The sequence below is a fragment of the Polypterus senegalus genome, chromosome 3 (genome assembly GCF_016835505.1).
Source record: "Polypterus senegalus isolate Bchr_013 chromosome 3, ASM1683550v1, whole genome shotgun sequence".
Taxonomy (NCBI): domain Eukaryota; kingdom Metazoa; phylum Chordata; class Cladistia; order Polypteriformes; family Polypteridae; genus Polypterus; species Polypterus senegalus.
This window is the reverse complement of record NC_053156.1, coordinates 179467375-179489106: the sequence shown is the minus strand read 5'-3', so window position 1 is coordinate 179489106 and position 21732 is coordinate 179467375. Positions and strand designations below refer to the sequence as shown.

At 37.4% G+C, this 21732-nt stretch overlaps 1 protein-coding gene across 1 annotated transcript in view; it reads right to left on the bottom strand.

Annotated features, from left to right (window-relative positions):
- LOC120525719 (calpain-1 catalytic subunit-like) overlaps positions 1 to 21732 on the bottom strand; it is a 119952-nt gene that overhangs the window by 48921 nt on the left and 49299 nt on the right. The window contains exons 6-9 of the mRNA XM_039748256.1: positions 20044 to 20218; positions 14862 to 14936; positions 14120 to 14205; positions 2874 to 2948 (exon numbers count right to left, since the gene is read on the bottom strand). Of these exons, the coding sequence (XP_039604190.1) occupies positions 2874 to 2948; positions 14120 to 14205; positions 14862 to 14936; positions 20044 to 20218 (411 nt within the window). The remainder of the gene's footprint in view (positions 1 to 2873; positions 2949 to 14119; positions 14206 to 14861; positions 14937 to 20043; positions 20219 to 21732) is intronic.

Here is a 21732-nt window from a genome sequence, read left to right as displayed (position 1 = left end):
ATTATTATTATTATTATTATTATTATTATTATTATTATTATTATTATATATTATTATTATTATTATACTAATAAAAGGCAAAGCCCTCACTGACTGGCTGACTGACTCACTCACTCACTCATCACAAATTCTCTAACTTCCCGTGTAGGTAGAAGGCTGAAATTTGGCAAGCTCATTCCTTACAGGTTACTTACAAAAGTTAAGCAGGTTTCATTTCGAAATTCTACGCGTAACAGTCATAACTGAATCCTACTTAAGTACATACATATACCGTCCATAGCCTGCAGCTTAGTCGCCGTGTGAGGCGGAGTTGCGTCCTCCATCACCACGCCTCTCACATAGTTGGCTGCCTGCCTCTCCCCACATAGTTGGCTGCCTGCCCATATAAGGCCGTCCGTCAGCAGCAATCCAAACTTTGACAAAACAGTAAAAAGGAGGCGTGTCAGACGTCGTGGTACATTTTCTGATGCAGCTAGATGGAAACAACTTTGTGACGCTGCTGCCAAAGACTCACAAAGAAATCCACAAGTTAATAGACACACTGTCGCTAAATACTCACAGGCAAATCCACAAGTTCATAGAGACGCTGCCACTAAATACTCTCGGGCTAATCCACAAGTTCATAGAGACTCTGTCGCTAAATACTCGCAGGCAATTCCACAAGTTCATAGACATGCTGACGCTAAATATTTGCAGGCAAATCCACAAGTTAATACTGGGAATGCCTGTTAAACATCTTAGATTCACGAGTAGCGATTTAGGTGGTGAGATGTCTATCGAGGTGATCACCATCGATCAAAGAACTGTCACTTACCGAGTGGTTTCCATGCCCGGAGATGCCGCCTGCCTTTTTCATTCTCTGTGTTACATATTGCACAGCTATATCAGGCTCAATCTTGATATCCAGAGGAACATTGTGTCTTATGTATTGAATGACAGGGACAGGTTCAAGGTGTGGACTGATGATGGTACAGGAGATAATTATACTACACAGGAGCACTATAAGAGTGAAATGTTGAAGCCGTTGACCTACGCTTCTGTATGTGAGTTGATTGCTGCTGCTAAATTGTTTGGTTGTCGCCTTAAAGTGTACCGAAATGGCCAAATATTTTACACCTTTGGAAAACCGCCAAAGCTTCTTAAACATCTTAAATTCACAGGTGACGATTTCAGTAGTGGACACTTCGATGTTTATAAATGTTTAAACCTTTAAAAGCTGGATGCGAAGTTATCGATGAAGCCGGTTGTATGCTTACAACGCTTGACAGATGCCAAATGTCACTTCAACACAAGTCCTGCAAATACTAATGTAATTGAAACAAACCATAAAACTCAAACCAATTATGACAGCAGCAATCCAAGCTGTGAGAAAACAGTAAAAAGGAGGCATGTCAGACGTCGTGGTACATTTTCTGATGCAGCTAGACGAAAACAACTTTGTGACACTGCCGCCAAATCCTCGCAGAAAAATCCACAAGTTAACAAACACGCTGTCGCTAAATACTTGCAGGCAAATCCACAAGTTCATAGAGACGCTGTCGCTAAATTCTCGCAGAAAAATCCACAAGTTAATAGAGATGCTGCCACTAAATACTCGCAAGCAAATCCACAACTTCATACCAGGAATGCCTTTTAAACATCTTAGATTCACGAGTAGCGATTTGGGTAGTGAACACTTCGATGAATGAAACCTGTTATCTTTACAACGGTTGAGAAACATGGAACGTAACTAGAACACGTCCTCCAAATACGAACCTGATTGAACGAAATAATGATAATCAAATCCTTGATGACAGCAACACTCATAACAGTGACAAAACAATTACATTGACAATCATGTTACGTTATTTTTAAAATGTTTCCTTTTCTTTTTCATAACTTCTTTAACACACTAGTTTTCCACTGCGAAGCGCGGGTATTTTGCTAGTCTATAATAATAACTAACTTTGACAAATTCCTAATTGTTGGCAATTTTAACTTTCGTGTCAATAATCAGTTTGACCTGAAAGCAAAAGATTTCATGAACCTCCTGCACTTATTCAATCTCGGCCAGCAAATCCACCAGCCCACACATAAGGGAGGACACACACTGAATTTAGTAATTGCTAAAGGATTAAAAGTTGAAGTGAAGGAGGCCGTGGATATTGGTATATCAGACCACTTTTTCATATCATTTAATGTAGAAATATTAACTACAACTAATGAGAACCATATTGTTAAAAAATATTACTTTTATACATCTGCAGCTTCAAAGTTTGTTAATAAATTAGTGTGCTGACATGAACATGTCCATAATCTTCGGTTAGCTTACTTTCTGAATCATTGGTGCCATGCCGGCCAGTCCACTGGGCACATAAAACTGAAGTTTTATGTACGGTTGAACCTTGGCATTCCATTCTCACTTTTACTCCTTCATGAAGTACTTTTGACACCATGTAATGACCTCACCACAAGGTTACCAAACATTTAGTTGATTTATTTATTCATCCATCCATCCATTATCCAACACGCTATATACTAACTACAGGGTTACGGGGGTCTGCTGGAGCCAATCCCAGCCAACACAGGGCACAAGGCAGGAAAAAAAACCCCGGGCAGGGTGCCAGCCCATCGCAGTGATTTATTTACCAAAGTATTATTATAACAGCACACTGCTGATTTTGGTGCTTTTCCTATGAACACCCCAAAAAAGAGCCTCTCATCCCAAACACTCCTCCGCTTAAGTACTTTCTACTCAGCACCATCCAACTACATATTTCCCAAGTTGTTACTCATTTGATCTCCTGCCATGACAAATAGCTCGGGCGTATTTTTGTTGCTGCCTTTTAAACAGTTATGAAATTAACATGAATAAAATTTTAAAAATGCCATACCAGAATTCTCCATCTTCTCGTTTTAAAAGCAACTTTTGTTTCTGTTCTTCAGTTACACCTTTCCATTTGGAAGATCTAGCAAAAAAGAAAACATGATAAACTACTTTAGGCATAATTGTTAATAAGATTAGTTTCATTAAAATTAGATATTGTGTTTAGCATCTCCAAGGCAATTTTTGTCTTCATATATTGCAATTATTCTTATCCCTGCACTAGAAGGTTATTGTATAAGTTGTATTACTGCACATTTTTCACAAAGAATGATATTAGATTTCATTACAAATTTCATATTAGACACTAGAACACTAATTAATGATATTCAAAAAAAATAATGCCCTATGTAAAAAGTAATTCCTTCTTTAGACTCAGTAACATCTCACACCAACTTTAGCAGCAATACTACAACCAGATGTTTCTTGTGATTCTTGATTTGTCTTTTGTAACAGCTGATGAACTTTGATCTGCTTTTATCTGCTATCCGCAGAACTGTTTCAACCCAATGACATTAAATGCTTGTTCATGGTCCTGTCACGATATCTCAGTGGTGTTTTGCTATAGTACATTGGTTTTTGTATGTTAACTAAACTATTGCAAAACTCTCAAATTCTCCATGCAAAACTCCATTCTTAAGGGGGCTTGTTTGTTGTGTTAATTCCTTTCTTGCTAAATGATGCAGTAGTGTAGCAGCTTAAAGACACTTGACTTGATATTCTTATGATGATATTGTATACAGGGCCTACTGCCTGTTTCAGTCTATATGCTTCCATGAGGCCAGATTATATTCAAAAAGAATGTCCACAGCTATGGAGATGCTTTACTTATGTATAACACCTGATGACCCTGATGCTCTGTCTTCTCAGATCCAATGTCTTACTTGTATTTCTGAATGCTAAATAAGGATAAAACAGGAATCTTAGTGGTTTACAAAGATGGAAATAATGGGAGTATTAGAAATAAATTTGATCCCTTAGCATTACTAGGGTGTTGTACCACGTTAGCCATTATGAATGAAGAGAAAAGCCAAGCAAAATGACACCTTTTATTGGCTAACTAAAAGGATTACAATATGCAAGCTTTCAAGGCAACTCAGGCCCCTTCTTCAGGCAAGATGTAATACAGAAACTGGAATTCCCTGTGTTTATATACACTCTAGGACAAGAAACAAAATTGGTAAATCTTTAAATGAGAAATCGTAAATGTAAAAAATGAATAGATTAATTAAGGCTAGGGTTAATTTAACAAGAGAGAAAAGAACAATGTATGGTCAAGATCTTTGGATAAGGTAACTGTCCAAAAAAGTCTTTTGAAGTTTCTAATGAGTTTTTCAAAACAATATGGGTCTGTAGACAGGTTATCTGTGTCATTCTGAGAGATGCAAACAGTCCTCATACCTGTCAATAAAACTCTTGTCTCTATTCAAGCCATGTTGTAATGTATTATATTTTAACATGAGTTTAACTTCCCATTCTTTTCTCTCTTGCTGTGTTTTGAAGTTGCCCATAAGAACTGTGACTTTAAAATCCCTCTCACAGTGTCCATGGCTGTTGAAGTGGGCCTATACAGGAACATCTGTGTTGCCACGTTTAATGTGGAACCTGTGTAAATTCATTCTCTGGCTGAGTGTTTGTCCCGTTTCTCCCACATAGAGTGTAGTGTCAGGACATTTCATGCAGAGAATTAGGTAGACCACATTAGATGATTTGCAGGAAAATTATCCCTTTGTGTGATGTTCAAGTCGACAGTGTGGTATAACTATAAGGACTGTATTGTAAATGTGGGCACACGTTTTACATCTTTTCTGCCGGCAGGGAGATGTGCCATCTTCTGTTGGTTCATTTAGGGAGCTTCGGACAATTAGTTGCTGAAGGTTTGGTGGTTGTCTGTATGCCAGGAGGGGAGGTTCAAGAAATACATTTTTCAGTGTTTGGTTGCTGTTTAGCATTGGCTGAAGTTCTTTTATAATTTTTCGAAGTGTTTCAAGATGTGGGTTGTAGGTGACAACAAGGGGGATGCGGTTCTTGTTGTCTTTGTTTTTATATTCCAGAAGGTTGTCCCTGGGTATGGCAGTAGCTCTTATTATTTGAGTGTCTGTCATTATGGGGTTATAACCTTGTCTGATGAAATCTTGTCTGAGCTCCAGCAGTTGTTGATCCCGGTCTGTCGGGTCTGAGCAAAATTGTACTGTATTTCTTGGCTGAAAATAATGGAGCGCCTTATATGCTTGGGGTGGAAGCTATCACTTCTTAGGTAGGTCCGTCTGTCTGTTGGTTTGTCTTTCAGTTGAACAGTGGTGTTAAGGAAGCTGACTTCTGTTTTTGAGTAATTCAGCTTCAGCTTTATTTTGGGGTGAAAAGAATTATATTTACTATGAAAATGGAGGAGGTCCTTCTCACTGGCAGTCCAGATTATGAAGATGTCATCTGTGTAACGGAGATACAACATTGGTTTTAAGATGCACATTGACATGAAATCTTCCTCCAATTTTGCCATAAATAGGTTTGCATAGTGAGGTGCAAACCAACAGCCCATTGCAGTCCCCATTTGTTGCAAGTAGCAATCTTGTCCAAAAGAGAATAGATTATGTGTCAGAGTGAATTTTATCATTTCTATTACTGACTGTTGTCTGAGGTACGTTTCACATGCCAATATACCATCATCATGGGGGATGTTTGTGTAAAGTGCCTCAACATCCATTGTGGCCAGTAAGGTTCCCTCAGGTAAGAGGCCTAAAGCAGACAGTTTTTTCAAGGAGTCAGTTTTGTCCTGGATGTAGCTGGTTGTATTACAGGCGAGGGTTTTAAGGATGTGCTCCACCCAACCCGAAACCTTTTCTGTAAGGGAGCCAATTCCTGAGATGATAGGCCTTCCTGGGTTCCCTTCTTTGTGGATTTTAGGAAGCATGTAGAAGTAACCCATTTTGGGGTTCTCAGGAATTAAACTGTTTACATGATCCCTGATGTCAAGAGGAAAGCTGCTTAGTATCTTTTTAGTTCCTTTTTGTAAAGATCTGTTGGGTCTTCTTGCAGTTTTTGCAATAATGCATAGTATTGGACAATTATCTTTGTGCCTCCTGTACATAATCTGATGTGTTCATGATGACTAAGGCACCCCCGTTGTCTGCTAGTTTGTTATTGATTTCTGTATTTTCCCTTAGTGAATGTATGGCTCTCCGCTCATCTCCAGTAATGTTTTCTATCCGATTTCGTTGCCTGTTTAAGATTCCTGTTTTCACTCTCTGTCAGAAGCAGTCTATATAATTATCCAGGGTGGTGTTTCTGCCAGCTTCTGGTGTCCAAGTAAAGGCAGAGGTAAAGAATTCAGGTATAATCATGGACTCTGACCTAAACTTTAAATTGATCATTAACCATATAACTAGGACTGCATTTTTAAACCTTAAACACGTTTGCAAAAGTTAGACCACTTTAAACAATGCAAGATATTGAGAAATTAATTTATGCTTTCATTTTTGTTTGACTAGATTACTGCAATGCACTCCTAACAAGTCTCGCTCAGAAACACATCAATCAATTGCAATTAGTTCAGAATGCAACAGTAAGAATGTTAACCAGATAAATAAATCTGAGCACATCTCACATTTTTAAATATCATTACATTGGTTACTCAAGCCCTTAAGAACTGATTTTAATGTGCTGTTAATGTTATAATACTACTGAATATAGGATCTGACTACGTTTACTTTCAGAAATAGTAATGCAAAATGTCTGTCAGAGGATTTGGTCCCATTCTTGAGAACTACATTAATGTAAAATCAGACTGCAAACATTATGAACTTTTGGGATTACAAGGTTTTGTGCCTGAAACCCCACTCTATATATAAGCCATTATCATAATTTGCTACAGGTTTTTCTCAGTTTTATTATGATTAGACCTCAAATTGATTAAAGGAAAACCAATAAAAAAACATTGACAAGAACAATTATTATCATTTAAAATAACTAATTATTTTTAAAATACAAATATAATATTTTTTAAAAATTGATTTTAACAGACTCGATAAGGACATAATAATGTAACAATGTTGTGTTACACTGCAAAAGCAATTCACTATTCATATTGACTGGCAAAATGAACTTGCAGCTCATGCTAGTTGTCATCTTTAAAAAAGTGAACACATTCATAGATCACAGTACTGCTTATATCAGTAAAACAATGCTTTAAACAATTAAAACCTTAAGAACCTCCTTAAGGACAGTCTGAACTATTTCACTTAATGGCCGGCATTTAGACAAAATCATTAAATTTTCATTAAATTTAACAAAATATAAAATATCCAAAAAAATTACAATATTGTTGTTTTATTTATTCATCTATACTAATAAAAGGCAAAGCCCTCACTGACTGACTGACTCACTCACTCACTCACTCACTCATCACTAATTCTCCAAGTTTCCGTGTAGGTGGAAGGCTGAAATTTGGCAGGCTCATTCCTTACAGCTTACTTACAAAAGCTGGGCAGGTTTCATTTCGAAATTCTATGCGTAATGGTCATAACTGTAACCTATTTTCGTCCATATACTGCAATAGACTGCAGCTCGGTCGCCATGTGAGATGGAGTTGCGTCTCGCATCATTACGCCTCCCACGTAATTGAGTACCTGCCCATATAAGGTCAATATTCGTGGGTGAAGGACTGTGCTTAGCATATTCATAAGTGCAGCTACTGCAGAAACCCTCCCTCAGCGAAAGTGTGAGAGAAACTTTTAAGTGCTGGGTCTGAGCTAAAATTAAATAAAGCCATGTACATCGCAAGGTCTTACAAGATATTCGCGAGATACAAGTTTAATCCGATGGTTGTGCTGCTTCCAGACATGTATTTTCGTATTAAAGCATTTAACCAATCACATTTCAGCCATCATTTGTTGTCAGGCAGAGAGGCCTTGACACTCCGTTCTGCAGGCCTTCTAACACAGAATAAATGTCGATTAAACTGTTGCTTCAACCAATAAGATTTTGAGTTGGTGTCAGTAGGGCCCTCTAGCAGGCATATGGCAACGTCACCGTATTCAGACCCACTGATTGGATAGAAGCTGATATGAGGAACTCTACGAGGCCACTAAACGCACCGCAGGTGCTCCAAGCGCAAGATCCGAGCGCACACTACGGCCGACTCCATGGCAGGATTCTGGACGATATTATTTGCCAGACACTGACCAGATTTCAAGACCATGAAAAACTGATGTCTGTCACGCTCCTCGACCCCCAGAAATTTGGTTAGTTATAGAAAAAAAGAAAATTAGCCAACCTGTGTTTTTTATTTGTTGACATTTATCAATAATAATGCTGTAGCAATTGGGCTATGTTAAAGCAACTCATATTTTTCCACTCATTGTGGACAAGTGTAGCTTCCAGTTGAATCCAGCCAGCACAACAGCGCCAGTCGTTAGTAACATGGACGGGCAAGTGTGGAATAAGCAGAAATGTTGTGACAAAGGAAAAGAGACAGGATGATATGTGCACTGACCTCTGAAGTGAAAGAAGGAAGGTCTACCAAAGCTTCCCAGTTGAAAGGGAAGAAGTGAAAAATGCAAGAGGAGTTTGATTCCTTGTGCCCAAGACAATAAGCTGCAACTAGTGCTAGTGTAACACAGATAAGAAAGGGGATAGACACTGTAAAAGGCGCTGTATAGCGCCCGACCTGGCACAGACCATGCAGAGGCACGTGTATAAAACACACAGGTTTTATTCCTTTTTCCTTCACCCGTGGGCGCACGTCTTCCCGTGACCCACAGGCAATACATAGCCCCAAAGCACAAAACTCACACTATATACAAGCCTTTCTGGCACCACCACTCCTCCCAGGCAACCTCTTCCTCCCGATTCTGGCTCCGAATGGAGGGAGGTTGCCTGCTTTATAGCCCACCTGGAAGTGCTCCAGGTGTCTGACCAGCTGGCCTTAATTGCACCTCCGGGTAGGGCTGGTAAGTCGTCTGATGTGGCGGCTGGCTCTCCGCAGCACCCCCTAGCGGCCACCACATCTCCCAACCGGGCTGTGCTGGACTCCATGTCCCATGAAGCCATGGGGGAGACTGAGGAAGGACCCACGGCCAGGGAGACTGCCTCCAGGCGCCCTGGGAAAGGTATTGCACGGTCCATGGTGGCTCCCCCGGGACGTATGCAGCAGAGGCATCCCGGCCGGGCATGGGACCCGGCTGTCCGTCACAACACTTTAAACAGTGCCATTCGACCCATTAGGTGATATAAGTGAATCCTATGCCAGTAGGTAACACCAAGGGGAACCCAGCCCCCACTTCAATTTATACCCTTCGGTAACTGCACATGTGCAGCCACAGAACATCGAAATCAAAACTCCAACAAGGGCACAATGTTTACACCTTCACATAAGGTGCCAAAAATGCTAGCATCTACACTAACTATGCATATAGTTCATAATATTATTTGCTTTATATAAGGTGCTGAGTGTGACTTAATTCACTTTTCACAATACATACACTAAACATGCACTGTGTACTGAAAATAATACATTATATAGAGTAGTAAAACACATACACTGTATACTAAAACTTATATATTAAGTGAAATTTTGTCTCATAAAACAAAATACTGAAATGTGTACACTGTGTACTGAAATGTAAATACTATCTGTTGTATTAATAAATAATCATTGAACTTTATTCACTTTGCCAGTGTTTTCTTTCTGTCTTAATGTTTCACTTATGGTGCATTGTATGTAGCATATTCAAGAATAAGGAGCTCCAGTGAACTAATAATGTTAGCCCCTTGTTAAAAAAAAGAAAGAAAAGAAAAGAAAACATAACAAATATCATATACAAAAAAGTACTCAGTTACTTTCATAATACTTTTGATACATCTGATTCACCAACACTACTACTGTATAACCAAAGCCGAATTATTCTTGGAAATTTCATAGGCAAAGCCAGGTAACACAATTAGTAAATAGCTAATAATAAAATGATATATGGACTTAAATAATTAAATGAGTCATGAAATGTGTTTTTTGTGACTTATTTCATTATGCATTTGTTTAATCTTTCCTTAATTTATTTATTTTGGTTACATCGCATACAGCATGAAATATAAAACTGTCATTTTCACTAATCAAAGTTGAAAATTGGGCTCTAGTGAGTACTGATTTTTGCTAGATGAATTGTTGATAGTTTGCATGTAAATCTTTTACCATGAAGTACCACATTTAAAGCAGCCACTTCTGATGAGGACTACAGAGAGGATGATGAATTCAGGGTTTCCTGAATTCATTAGCTACTATTTACAGTTATTCTGCATAACTTTTTCTTGCACTCATGCTGACCATTGATGTACACAATCACAACTCTGATCATGCGCTTTGCCATGAACCATATGGTTCTTACGGATTCGCAAAGTTGCAACTGTGCCCAACATGCCCTCTACCGACGATTCACAATTCAAAAACACTACTTGCTAGAACCCATTTTCTCATCTTTGATAGGTGAACATTACAGTTTTCATTTGAAAACAGGTTTCATGTTGCATGTGGTGTCACTGAAATAAATAAATGAATAAGTAAGTTATTAAATAAATATGTAATGAAATAGGCAAAAAACATATATTTCGTGATACAACTAATTACTTATTCTTACATAAAATTGTGTTATTTGCATATTGTCACATTTACAGTACATTTACCATTATTCATTTTATTTTGTTCAAAATATTACTCCATAGTCTCTTACACTCAGTGATATGCACAGAGAAACAAAAAAGCATTTATCATTTTTTTTCTTTTGCAGAAAAATGCTGACTACTACATCAAAACTTACATTTGGTGGTGCAGAGCATTCAAACTCTAGAAGTTCTAAACTTTTTATGTTTCTGAATAATGAAATGTAAGTGCAAAATTAAAGTTTTTGACTTTTCTACAGTTGTATTTGATAATTGTAAATGGGCTCTCTCATGATTCATGTCATCATTACTACAACTTAAAGGTATACATTTTTGTTTCTATATGTGGTATCATGTCACATATCAGTTCACAATTATAAGACAAGAAAAAAAGATAAACCTGTCTTTCTCTTTTCAAAGGATATTTGTTGCAACCAAAAGAAATCTTATTTTAAAAAATGTAATCTCCATCAATCCAGATCTACACCCATTTCCAAAAATCGTGTCTAGCTTGGCTTATATATAATCAACTATATATACATCCTGCAAATATTAAAGAAACCTGTGATGCAATTCAGAAGATTACAGTATTGATGTTTCATGTTACGTGTTATACAGAAAAGGTAATAACCATTATGAACAACAAGGTGTACTGCACAGGTCTACTCACAGAATAATATTCCTGTGTTCTTGGACCACCACGGGGTGAAATGTAATCCCACTCAGAAATAAATTTGACACCATCTTTGTAAAATTGTGAAGAGCACAACAGTTATGAGAGAATCTCTAAGACTGAAATCTTGAAGTTCTTTTTAAAATCATATAAACTATGAGCTTGTCAGTTACTAAAAGATACCAAAACAGCATGTCATTTTTTTAAGATTTTTTTTTTAATTCAAAACATGCGACAGCAGCCTGCACGAATGTTTGTGTCTTGTGTTAATATTATTGTTTGACTGCTCATGGTTATATTCCTGTTTGCCTCTCCTAATTTGTTATGTTTACATATATCCCTAGTTCCATTTTCCTTCTTGTTCTGTTTTAGATTTAGTTTTTGTTCAGCCATTTTGTATGTAAAATAGAGAGGTTATAGCTTTTTTACCTGCAAGTATATCACTGGGAAAAACAGTACTTCTTTCCCATTCTATATACTGTAAATTCATACCTGAAGTGTGCATTAAAGTATACAGAGTTAATATCTGTCCACCTTTTTGTACAGCTAGCAATGCATATTCCGTTTGGACTGGATCTCAGAAGACAAAAGCCTTGCTAACACAATATTTGGTGAAGGAATAATAAAAGGCCTTATCATTTTTAACCTAGGAGCTAATCAAAAGTTTTTTTTAATATATGCCTGCCTGCATTGCTGTGGGGCTAGAAAAGGACAGTGCTCTAATTATGTGTCTGTGTTATATCTTAAATGCAGCTAGTCAAGGACTGCTGAAACAAGTAACATGTTACAGTCTCCATTCCAGCACTGTTGTATAACTTTCTAAGGATTTATCATTTGAAAATCGCTGCAGTTAACAAACATCCTGTCTGCATATTTGATTGTATATCTGACGTATTGTGCTGCTTTTCGTCACTCTCCACTGCTACTATTATTTGTTCTGATAAACTTTCTGTAGCTTCTGCATCCCCACTCACAACTTCTTAGTGCTGAAAATTACCCCAGCAGCTCATCCAGCTCAACTTATTACAGTATGTCTCCACAGGAATCAGTATGCGCACTAGAAATGGTGTCCCAGCAAGAAAATAGTCTATATTTCTGGTTACAGTTGTAACAGGAAAGATCACATAAACAGTGAACTATCTGCTCAACCTAAATATACTGTTAAGCCATCTTTAAAGGTCAGAGAGAGCTTTAAAAGCTAGACGACAGAAATTTATGACAGACTGTAAGGTTTGTGAAGCAAAACCACTCACTCCCATCAGTATTACTAATGATAAAATGTCAATGCAGAAGTAATTAAAGGATGTGCTTGAAAGATTTAAAGTACTTTTACTGGCATCCTTTTGTCCATAATACCGTTCTGAAAAAATTAATAATAATGTCTCTGGTGTACGGTTAGTATAAATGACAACTCATAATGAAGTGTATGCATGTGCCCTGTGATGGATTATCAATCTTATTCTGGAAAAAAATTATGAATGGTACCAGAGTCTTCCAGTGTCTCTGAAATGGATCAAGATAGGTTCACATTGCAGCTGAATTACAGTATATTGACTTATATCAAAGACATCAGATCTTTCTAGAGAAGTGTGCACAGCAAAAACCCATGTGAAGCAAAACTTTTCTGTCTGGATTTAGACCACTTTGAAAAGTGGTACTAATCTAATACAGACATATGCAACGTTAATGTGATCTGTGTATAAATGTTTAAATCAGATTTATCTGGAAGTTCACATTATTGTACTTCACGGTTTATGTGATCTTTGACATGTAGCACAGAATCAGTATGTCAATGGAAAGAAAATGACATGGCAGACATAATAAGCATTTGGGGCAACTGATACCAGCCTACACAGCAAAATTACTACTGTCACACACGTGCACTTAGGGGACAGACAAAGGGTCCAACACAGGGCGTAAAAGACACCAGGAAAAGGGTTGATAACGAGCATTAATGCCTTCTCTCTTTCCTCTTTCAGAACCATGGAAGACTAAGCCAAAACTTGCCAATTTTCTTCCTTTGCAGATGACCTCACTTCTGCCCCGTCCTGATGAGTTGCTATTGATTACTCACCTACGATATACGAGAAAATCCCCAATTCTTTGTTTTGTTTTGTCTCCAGTTATTCACACTTTGTGCTTGCAGATAGAAAAGGCATAGCTTAAGCAGTGATTCAACAGAGAGAGCATTGCGTATACGTAGATGTTGATTCAGCTTGCCCCTCAACATTTTGAAATTGTCAAAGCACTATTTTGCAACAAACCTTCCATATCTTGTTGTCACTAGTCTCTCAACTCTCCTGGTTTCTGTGCACTGATCGTGCAGTAATAATTTCACTCAAAGGAACAGCTGTGATTTTTCATTTTCTATTTTTCTTCCTTTCCATCACAAGCTGACCAATTCACAGATATCCTGCATTAGAAATGATGTGAAGTACAGCAGTAGTCAACATGCCGTTATTGGTCATGATGGTCTATTACTACAGGTGACGTCTGTCTGACAAATTTGTTTTTATTAATTTTGAGCATGCTGGACACATTCAGAATAGGTAACCTATTGTTTTCTATAAGAGTTCTTTGTTTACTCTTCAACAATGTATGTGCTTATCTTTGATGCTTATACTGTACTTTAATAGTAAGCACTTAATAAAGGTTTTCAAGTCAAGCCTTTAATCCCATTAACTGATTAACATGTGGTTTTGGGTAAGAAATTATGGAATAAGTCTTTACAATGTAGTAATGCAAGTAGTAGTTGTTGTAAGAGCATTGTTGCGTGTCAATTTCTTACATGCATAACATAACATAATATTTACCAAATGTTTGGTCACAGGGAGTTGGTTATCTTACACAATTTATGTGCAAGAGAAAAGTTAAATCATTAAAAATATTAAAGCCCTAATCATTAGAACTATCTGTAAATACATGTAACTTACTGATCACTCCAAGCTCCATTCCATTCTGTGTTACCCCATGGATTCCACAGTCTGATTAACTTTACATTCGCATCAAATGATTTCAGCTGTCAGAAAAACACATACTGTTACTCACAGAGGACAAAAAATAGTAATTGAAAAAGTGTTGCATATAACATACAAATTCTGACAATAAAAAAAAAAAAAATTAACAGTCGAATCCTATGATGTTAGAAAACATCCATCTATCTAAACTCATTCATCCAGAGTCAGGTCATATGGACGCTGGAGCCTGTCTCAGCAAGCTTCGAGCACATGGCAGGAACAATCCCCAGAAACCCACTGCAGGGTGAACTCACAAACACACACATCAGGGTCCAATTTAGCATCACCAATCCACTTAACCTGAATGTCTTTGGACTGGGAGAAAACCAGAGCTTCTGGAGGAACCCATGTGGGCACAGAGAGAACATGCAAACTCAGCATCCAAAACTTGAACTCCAGTCTCATTTAAAACTTTTGTGTCCTGCGGGATTCCATATTCAACTTTCAGTTAATGACATTTTTGCTTGATTTTATTACATAGCTACAGTGCATACATCTAACATTGCAGTCCTTTCAAATACAAGATACATTTTTACAATACTGTCGTTATCATTAAAAAATATATACTCATAGCCACTATTGTAAATCAATGACATAATTATGTTTTGAAGCATAACTGCATGCAATATTCCAAATAATGTTATATTCAAGATGTTACCTCATAAACTCCTGTTACTGAATAGGCATGTCCTTGCACTAACCCATTCTCCAATACTGTGTTTTCTTTAGTAGCCTAAGGGAAAAAATAAGTGAGATGGTTCAAAATGTATTTAATTTATGCATTAGCTAGCTAGATGTTGGCTAAGTAATTTTCTCATGCACTAGTTATTTTTATTCATGTGCTTCGTGTGTGTTCTTGGTGTGTGACCATCCATACATCAATTGCAAGAGATATCGCAGCATCAATACACATGTGGCCATGGTGTGTGTTCTTAGGTTGTGTGGTTATGGAATTGCCATTTAAACAATAAGACTACTGGTTCATTTCCTTCCTTCATCTCACCGTGTGACACTGAGCACCCTATCATAATCATGTATGTCACTCTGGATAAAGGTGTTGTCAAACGTATCAATTAAAAAATATATAAATATGACATAATTATTATTTGAAAAAGAGCTACATTACATACCAAAAATGCAATTTAGATCAGTGACTCTATGATATGGCTTAAGCAAGTCTGGGAATGTTGTGTTATGCAAATTCAGAAAGGCTTGCATCAACTATTTATTTTATTTCTTATATACTCATATTGAGTGGGACATTTAAATAATTCCTTACGTTTCCTTACATCCTCTTACATTCCTTTCAAGCTAAGTGACTATTTTATGTTTACGATTAACTTACCTCAAGCAGCTGGTCAATCATCTAGAGGAGAAACATTTGGCTACATTATATCGGGATGTGTTTTTCCATAAGTTCCCGTATTTATCAGGCATTTCAGAGTAGTAAAACGGTCCTAACTGGCTAAATGCAAATTTGGTCTTGCTCTTGGGAGTAAAAGCATTTTTATCTAGTTCAGGAAACTACTCCAAACTTCACCAAGATTTAGGAGAGCTTGTGAGCTGTCCTAACTCGCTAAGCCATAAGATGGCGCTCAAGTACAAACAGAGACCAGCTTGCACATCACAGGAAAGGTGTAATGTTTTGGAAACACTGGACAACAATTAACTCATAGTAAGATATCGATTTGACAGAGATGGAAAAAATTATTCATAACAAATATTGTATGTTACTGGATCGCTCCATCAACTGAAAGTCAAGACCTATTTGTCGAATTAAAAGTGTTCATAATTTTACTTGTAAAATGCATCTTGGCAATAGCAGTGAATTGTTTATGTCACGGGCATTTCTCTAATTCTGCACCAAACTTTCAATGCAATACACAAATTTATACAGTAAATTTTCCCACCACTCCACTTGAAGTGCATACCCTAACCTCTCTCCTCTCTCTCCACTTGAAGTAATGTTAAAGCAAGCTGCATTGATATAAATCGGCACACACATAAAGATCATTGCCACAAGTGTGGATGACCATGCATATGTCAATCGCAAGCGATATCACAGCATCAATACACATGTGGTCATGGATGTAAACTACATTGCAGTAGCCAAGATCTTACCATGTAGATAAGATGGGTGATTGAGATTAAATTATCACACAGGTAGGCTGAGCCATGCATTCCACAAACTCCTGGAACATATGCATTACAGTTCCAAGCCAAGGAAGGTTCAAAAAGGCTGGCGCAGACTACCAGGTCAATGAATAATGAGCCTCTCAAAAGGTCGGGGGGTGAGGGTATAACGGATACAGGCACAACACACGATTCGGGACGATGATCGCGAACACTAGACGTGTGACGAGTGAACACGACTTATAGCCATGGTTAATTTCAGTATAACTGTTACTTTACAAGGGTCCTCCCGCGTCCATAAAAGCGAGAAGATGATTCTTCTAAAAGTTAGGCTGTGATTTATGCATTGTGCAATTTATGCAATAAACATGGTATTTACTTTCATTCAGTATGCGTGTCTCAGTCTTTACATCTTGGTATTTGTCAAAGTATTACTTATGATATTGTTGTAAACTGGCAACAATTACAGTAAGTGCAGCTTAGCATAAAATCTAACCTTATGTTTTCCTTCTTCTTTTTCTATGATTATTATTATTATTTTCTTTGTAGTGAAGCTGTAGCGTCAGTATCAGAAAAAAACAAACATTATCATGATTTCCAAGGAAACAACAAATGTCATCATGAGCATCACTTTGTGACAAGTACACCTGCTGTAAAATCATGACGTCATTCATTCTCAAATATAAACTCTTATTCCTAGCTGGGAGTAAGTGTTGGATGCTTCATAAAGTCTTCTACTCTGAGGTATATAGGAAAAATCCTTATCATAGTTCGACTTTTAGTGTAGTTCCTAGGGGTAATTCTGAAACACTTGATAAATGTTGGCCCAGGCTTTTAGATGAACAAAATAAGAAAATATACAAAATAAACTGAAGTAACCTGTCTTAAGATACATTTGAAACAGTAAACTAATCCATAATTGAAGTTGCACAGAATTCTATTTTAAGACAGGCAAGTTTGAAAATTCACTAATGCTTTTTAATAGGAGGTTATGAAAATTCATAACTTATAATATATAATATATAATAATATTATAATTCATAACTTTGTACAACACACAAACATAAACAGATATTTAAACAATAATGGAACTTTCAAGACAAATTTCCTTGAAGAATAAGTGTTCCAAATTTCAGTAAAATCTGTCCCCTAGAAACAATGTTGTTTTATTCAAACAGACAGAAAGACATGGCAATCATAATAGGTGTTTTTCTCATTACATGCAAATATACCTTTAAGCTTTCAGCTCCATTGTACAACTCAGAATTATGGTGTATGAAAACAGCTGGCCGATGCCTTGAGAGAAAGTCAAGTAAGACTGTCCTCATTCCAGGCTTTCTCTGACTATCAAAGGGCTTACAGGGATGCACTAACTGCAGCCAAGAACATGCATTATGGCAGAAAACAGAAAGTAGCCATGATTACACAAAGGTTTTGATTTCTGTACTTAATAAAGTATTTCAACCTGCATTTGGCCCAATTTCCTCCTCTAATGAAGTTTCCAAAAATTCCTCCACTTTTTCTGTAATAAAGTTAAAAATCTAAATACAGTAATTCAACTAACACAAATCCATCATCCATTTATATCTTTCTTTGTTTTCCCACTCCATCCAGCTCCTTTAAACTTTTCATCAGTCACATCTGCATCTGGTAATGACCTGCTTTGTAAAATGAGGCCAATTACTTGTGCACTGGACCCCATCCCCACCACACTTCTTAAATCCAGCCTTCATGCCTTAATCCCAAATGTAACGACAATAATAAATACATTCCTTGACACTGGGTTTGTGCCAGCCACTTTTAAAATCACTTATGTAACCAATTTTTAAAAAGTCTGGTGTTGATGCTGATAATCTTAACAATTTCTTCGGCTAATTCTGCTTTACCTTCTCTATTAAAAGTTCTTAAGCTTGTTGTGGCCTTCCAACCCCTCAGTTACTTACCTTCTAATAAATTAATGAAACCCTTTCAGTGTGGTTTCAGGGTGCAACACAGTGCTTTGGATAACTAATGATTTGCTTATGGCAGCAGACTCTGGACAAACCAGCATATTAATTCTCTTAGACCTCAGTCTAGCATTTGATACTCTCAGACATGACATTCTACTGTCCAGAATGGAAAACATTCTGGGTATCTCTGGCACTGCCCTCCAGTGGTTGAAGTCTTATCTAATTGATTGGCAAGAGTTTGTTAGTCTTGGCAACAGCAGGTCCAGCTCAGTGCCGGTCACACAAGGAGTTCCTCAGGGCTCTGTCCTGAGCTCCCTGCTCTTCTGAATCTATACTTCCCCTTGGCCAAATTATTCATAACTTTGGACTGGGCTATCATTTTTATGCAGATGATATGCAACTCTATTTCAGTGTTAAAAGTGAAACTTCATCAGAGCTTTCTCAGTTCATAACTTGCCTCAGTGAAATTAAAACCTGGATGGAGCAGAACTCTTTAAAATTAAATTGCAACAAAACTGAACTCATGTAAATTGGCAGTAAAGGGCAACTTAATAAAATGAGCTCCTTTTCAATAACTCTTTATGATGATCTCATCAGACCTTCTTCTAATGCAAATAATTTTGGTGTCATTTTTGATTCCTTCCTTTCTTATTCCACCCACATAAACCATGTTAAGAAACTTTCTTAATTCCACCTCTTTAATATATGCCATGTGCGTTCAGTCCTCACATTTTCTAATGCTGAGAAACTTGCCCATGCTTTTATCTCATCCTACATTGATTACTGTAACTCTCTAATGGCAGGTGCTACTTATATCACAGCTCCAGCTGGTTCAAATCTCTGCTGCAAGAGTCCTTAACTTGAACTAGCAATAGTGAGCACATAACACCAGTCCTGCTATACTTTCACTGGCGCCCTGTTTTACAGAATTGAATATAAAATTATATTAATAACCTGCAAAGCTTTAAATGGCCTTGCACCAGACTGCATCAGTGACCTTCTCCATGGCTATGCTCTTGTTCACCCACTAAGGTCCTTTGATTCTGGCAATCTTGTGCCTCACACTAACCTGCACTCTATGGGTGACAGGGCCTTCAGCTCTATAGCACCCAGACTTTAGGACGACTTCCCGAAATTTATTAGATTAGCTGACTCCATTCATTCTTTTAAAAAAACAAGTTAAAACTCAACTTAATCTAACATTCTGACCCACCTTTCAGTTTATGTCTCTGTCCAGATGCTCAGGATAATTTGTGTGTCTGTTATATCACAAATTATGTTATTTGTTTAGGCTTTTCTTCTAGTACTGAATTTAGCATTTACTCTGTTTTATTGCCTTTTATTCTATTCAAAGCTTTGTATATCCTGTATTTAATTGTTTTAGTGTTCTATGCAGAAAATATTTGTATAGAATGTTACATACACCCTGCTGTTCTTTCTGAGAATTTGTAAAGAACTTTGAGCATGGGAAAGGTGCTATATAAATAAAATGTATTATTATTATTATTATATAACAAAAGTACATAGCTACAAAACATATGCAGAAACATGCATTACATAACAAGGTAAATGAATAATTAAAAAATAAATAAATAGATAAATCTAATATTTAATCCATCATTATTGAAAAGAATTCTATGCAAATTATTATGAATACTATTGACTGTTTTTTTTTTTCAACACAACCCCTACAGTATTTATTTGTGGATTAATGATATTACAATGGATTCATGCAATGCATTAAATTGTCATACTTACACCAGGAGATGATCCACATCCAATTAAGGAGTTCATTTCTGTGGCCCGCCTCATTATTGACCAAAGATCTTCTGGTGGGTTATTCAGCTTAATAGTCATCTGCACTCCTCCAGTAAAATCCAATAATGCCTCTGAGATGCTTCCATGTTGCATATTAGTGTAGGATCCACATAGCCTTTAAAACAGCGACAAACAATATAGTTAATATAAACAATATGGGTCAGTTGCAGTGTGCTGTCAGTTTGTGATGATCCTGTGCTGATCTGGTCTGGTATTTACAGTGACAAGACTAACTTTTGAGTTTAGCGCTGTTGCAGTGTGTCCCAGAGCTGTGAACTAGCAGTGCACCAAGACTAAAACTAAGTGTAGTTGAAGTACGCTTCATGGAGTAGAAGAAGGGGCAGTTGTATACTAACTTAGTACTCTGGGTAATGTTACAAAATGAATTCTGCACACATCAAATATTATATAAGAAACTGTTATGGACATGAGGGTGGCACGGTGGCGCAGTGGTAGCGCTGCTGCCTCGCAGTTAGGTGACCCAGGTTCGCTTCCTGGGTCCTCCCTTCATGGAGTTTGCATGTTCTCCCCATGTCTGTGTGGGTTTCCTCCGGGCGCTCCGGTTTCCTCCCACAATACAAAGACATGCAGGTTAGGTGGATTAGCGGTTCTAAATTGGCCCTAGTGTATGCTTGGTGTGTGTGTGTCCTGTGGTGGGTTGGCACCCTGCCCAGGATTGGTCCCTGCCTTGTGCCTTGTGTTCGCAGGGATTGGCTCCAGCAGACCCCCATGACCTTGTATTCGGATTCAGCGGGTTGGATAATGGATGGATGGATGTTATGGACATGAAAAAACATGTATACACTATTAAAAATATAGAAAGCATATTTCATATTCATATCCTGGGGATTTATTGCAAATGTAGAAAGGGTGACAAACTGTTTTGTATTAAACCATGTATGCAATTATTTGTAAGTGATTTGAATCTGGAGTTGTGCAATGGAGAGGTTCCAGATTCTGATAGTGATTTACTCTATATGATAAAGTTTTGGTGATATATCAATCCTTTCACCAAATGTACAACTACAGTCCCCCAGCTCCTCCTCATGCTGCTCAAAGACAGGCATTGCCTTACCCTTCAGTTGCTCCAGTTCATCTACATATAATATGTCAAACATGATATCTTGAAAAAATCACTTTTTGCAAACTGTAACAAAGTCTTTCCTCAAGAAAGAGTTCATGTCTTTGTTTGGCTCTACTTCAACTGAACTGACAGACAGTCTGTTTAGACTATCTATAACAAATTAAATACTAACAAGGCAGAATCATCACAGAAAGCACCATAATAAATAAACTCTCATTCTTCCTGATTAAGAACAGTAGCAATATCACAATGGATTAAATAAGCCAATTAAAAACTACAGAATGAATACCTATAACACTATCATTCAATTTGGATTCTTTTTCCCAAACATACTGCCCTGAAGCACATGAATGTAAAAATACAGGTTAAGTCAGATCAGATTGGGGAGCATGCATTGGTACAGTGCGTTGCCGCACCCACCACACGGTGAAACAGCTTGGGATCCTGATTCACTTCATCTCATTGATCTCCACCCTTCCTGTACTCTTTTCTTCACCTCTCTTCCACACTCCCCATTACTCTGTACTGTTATTGATCCCAAATAT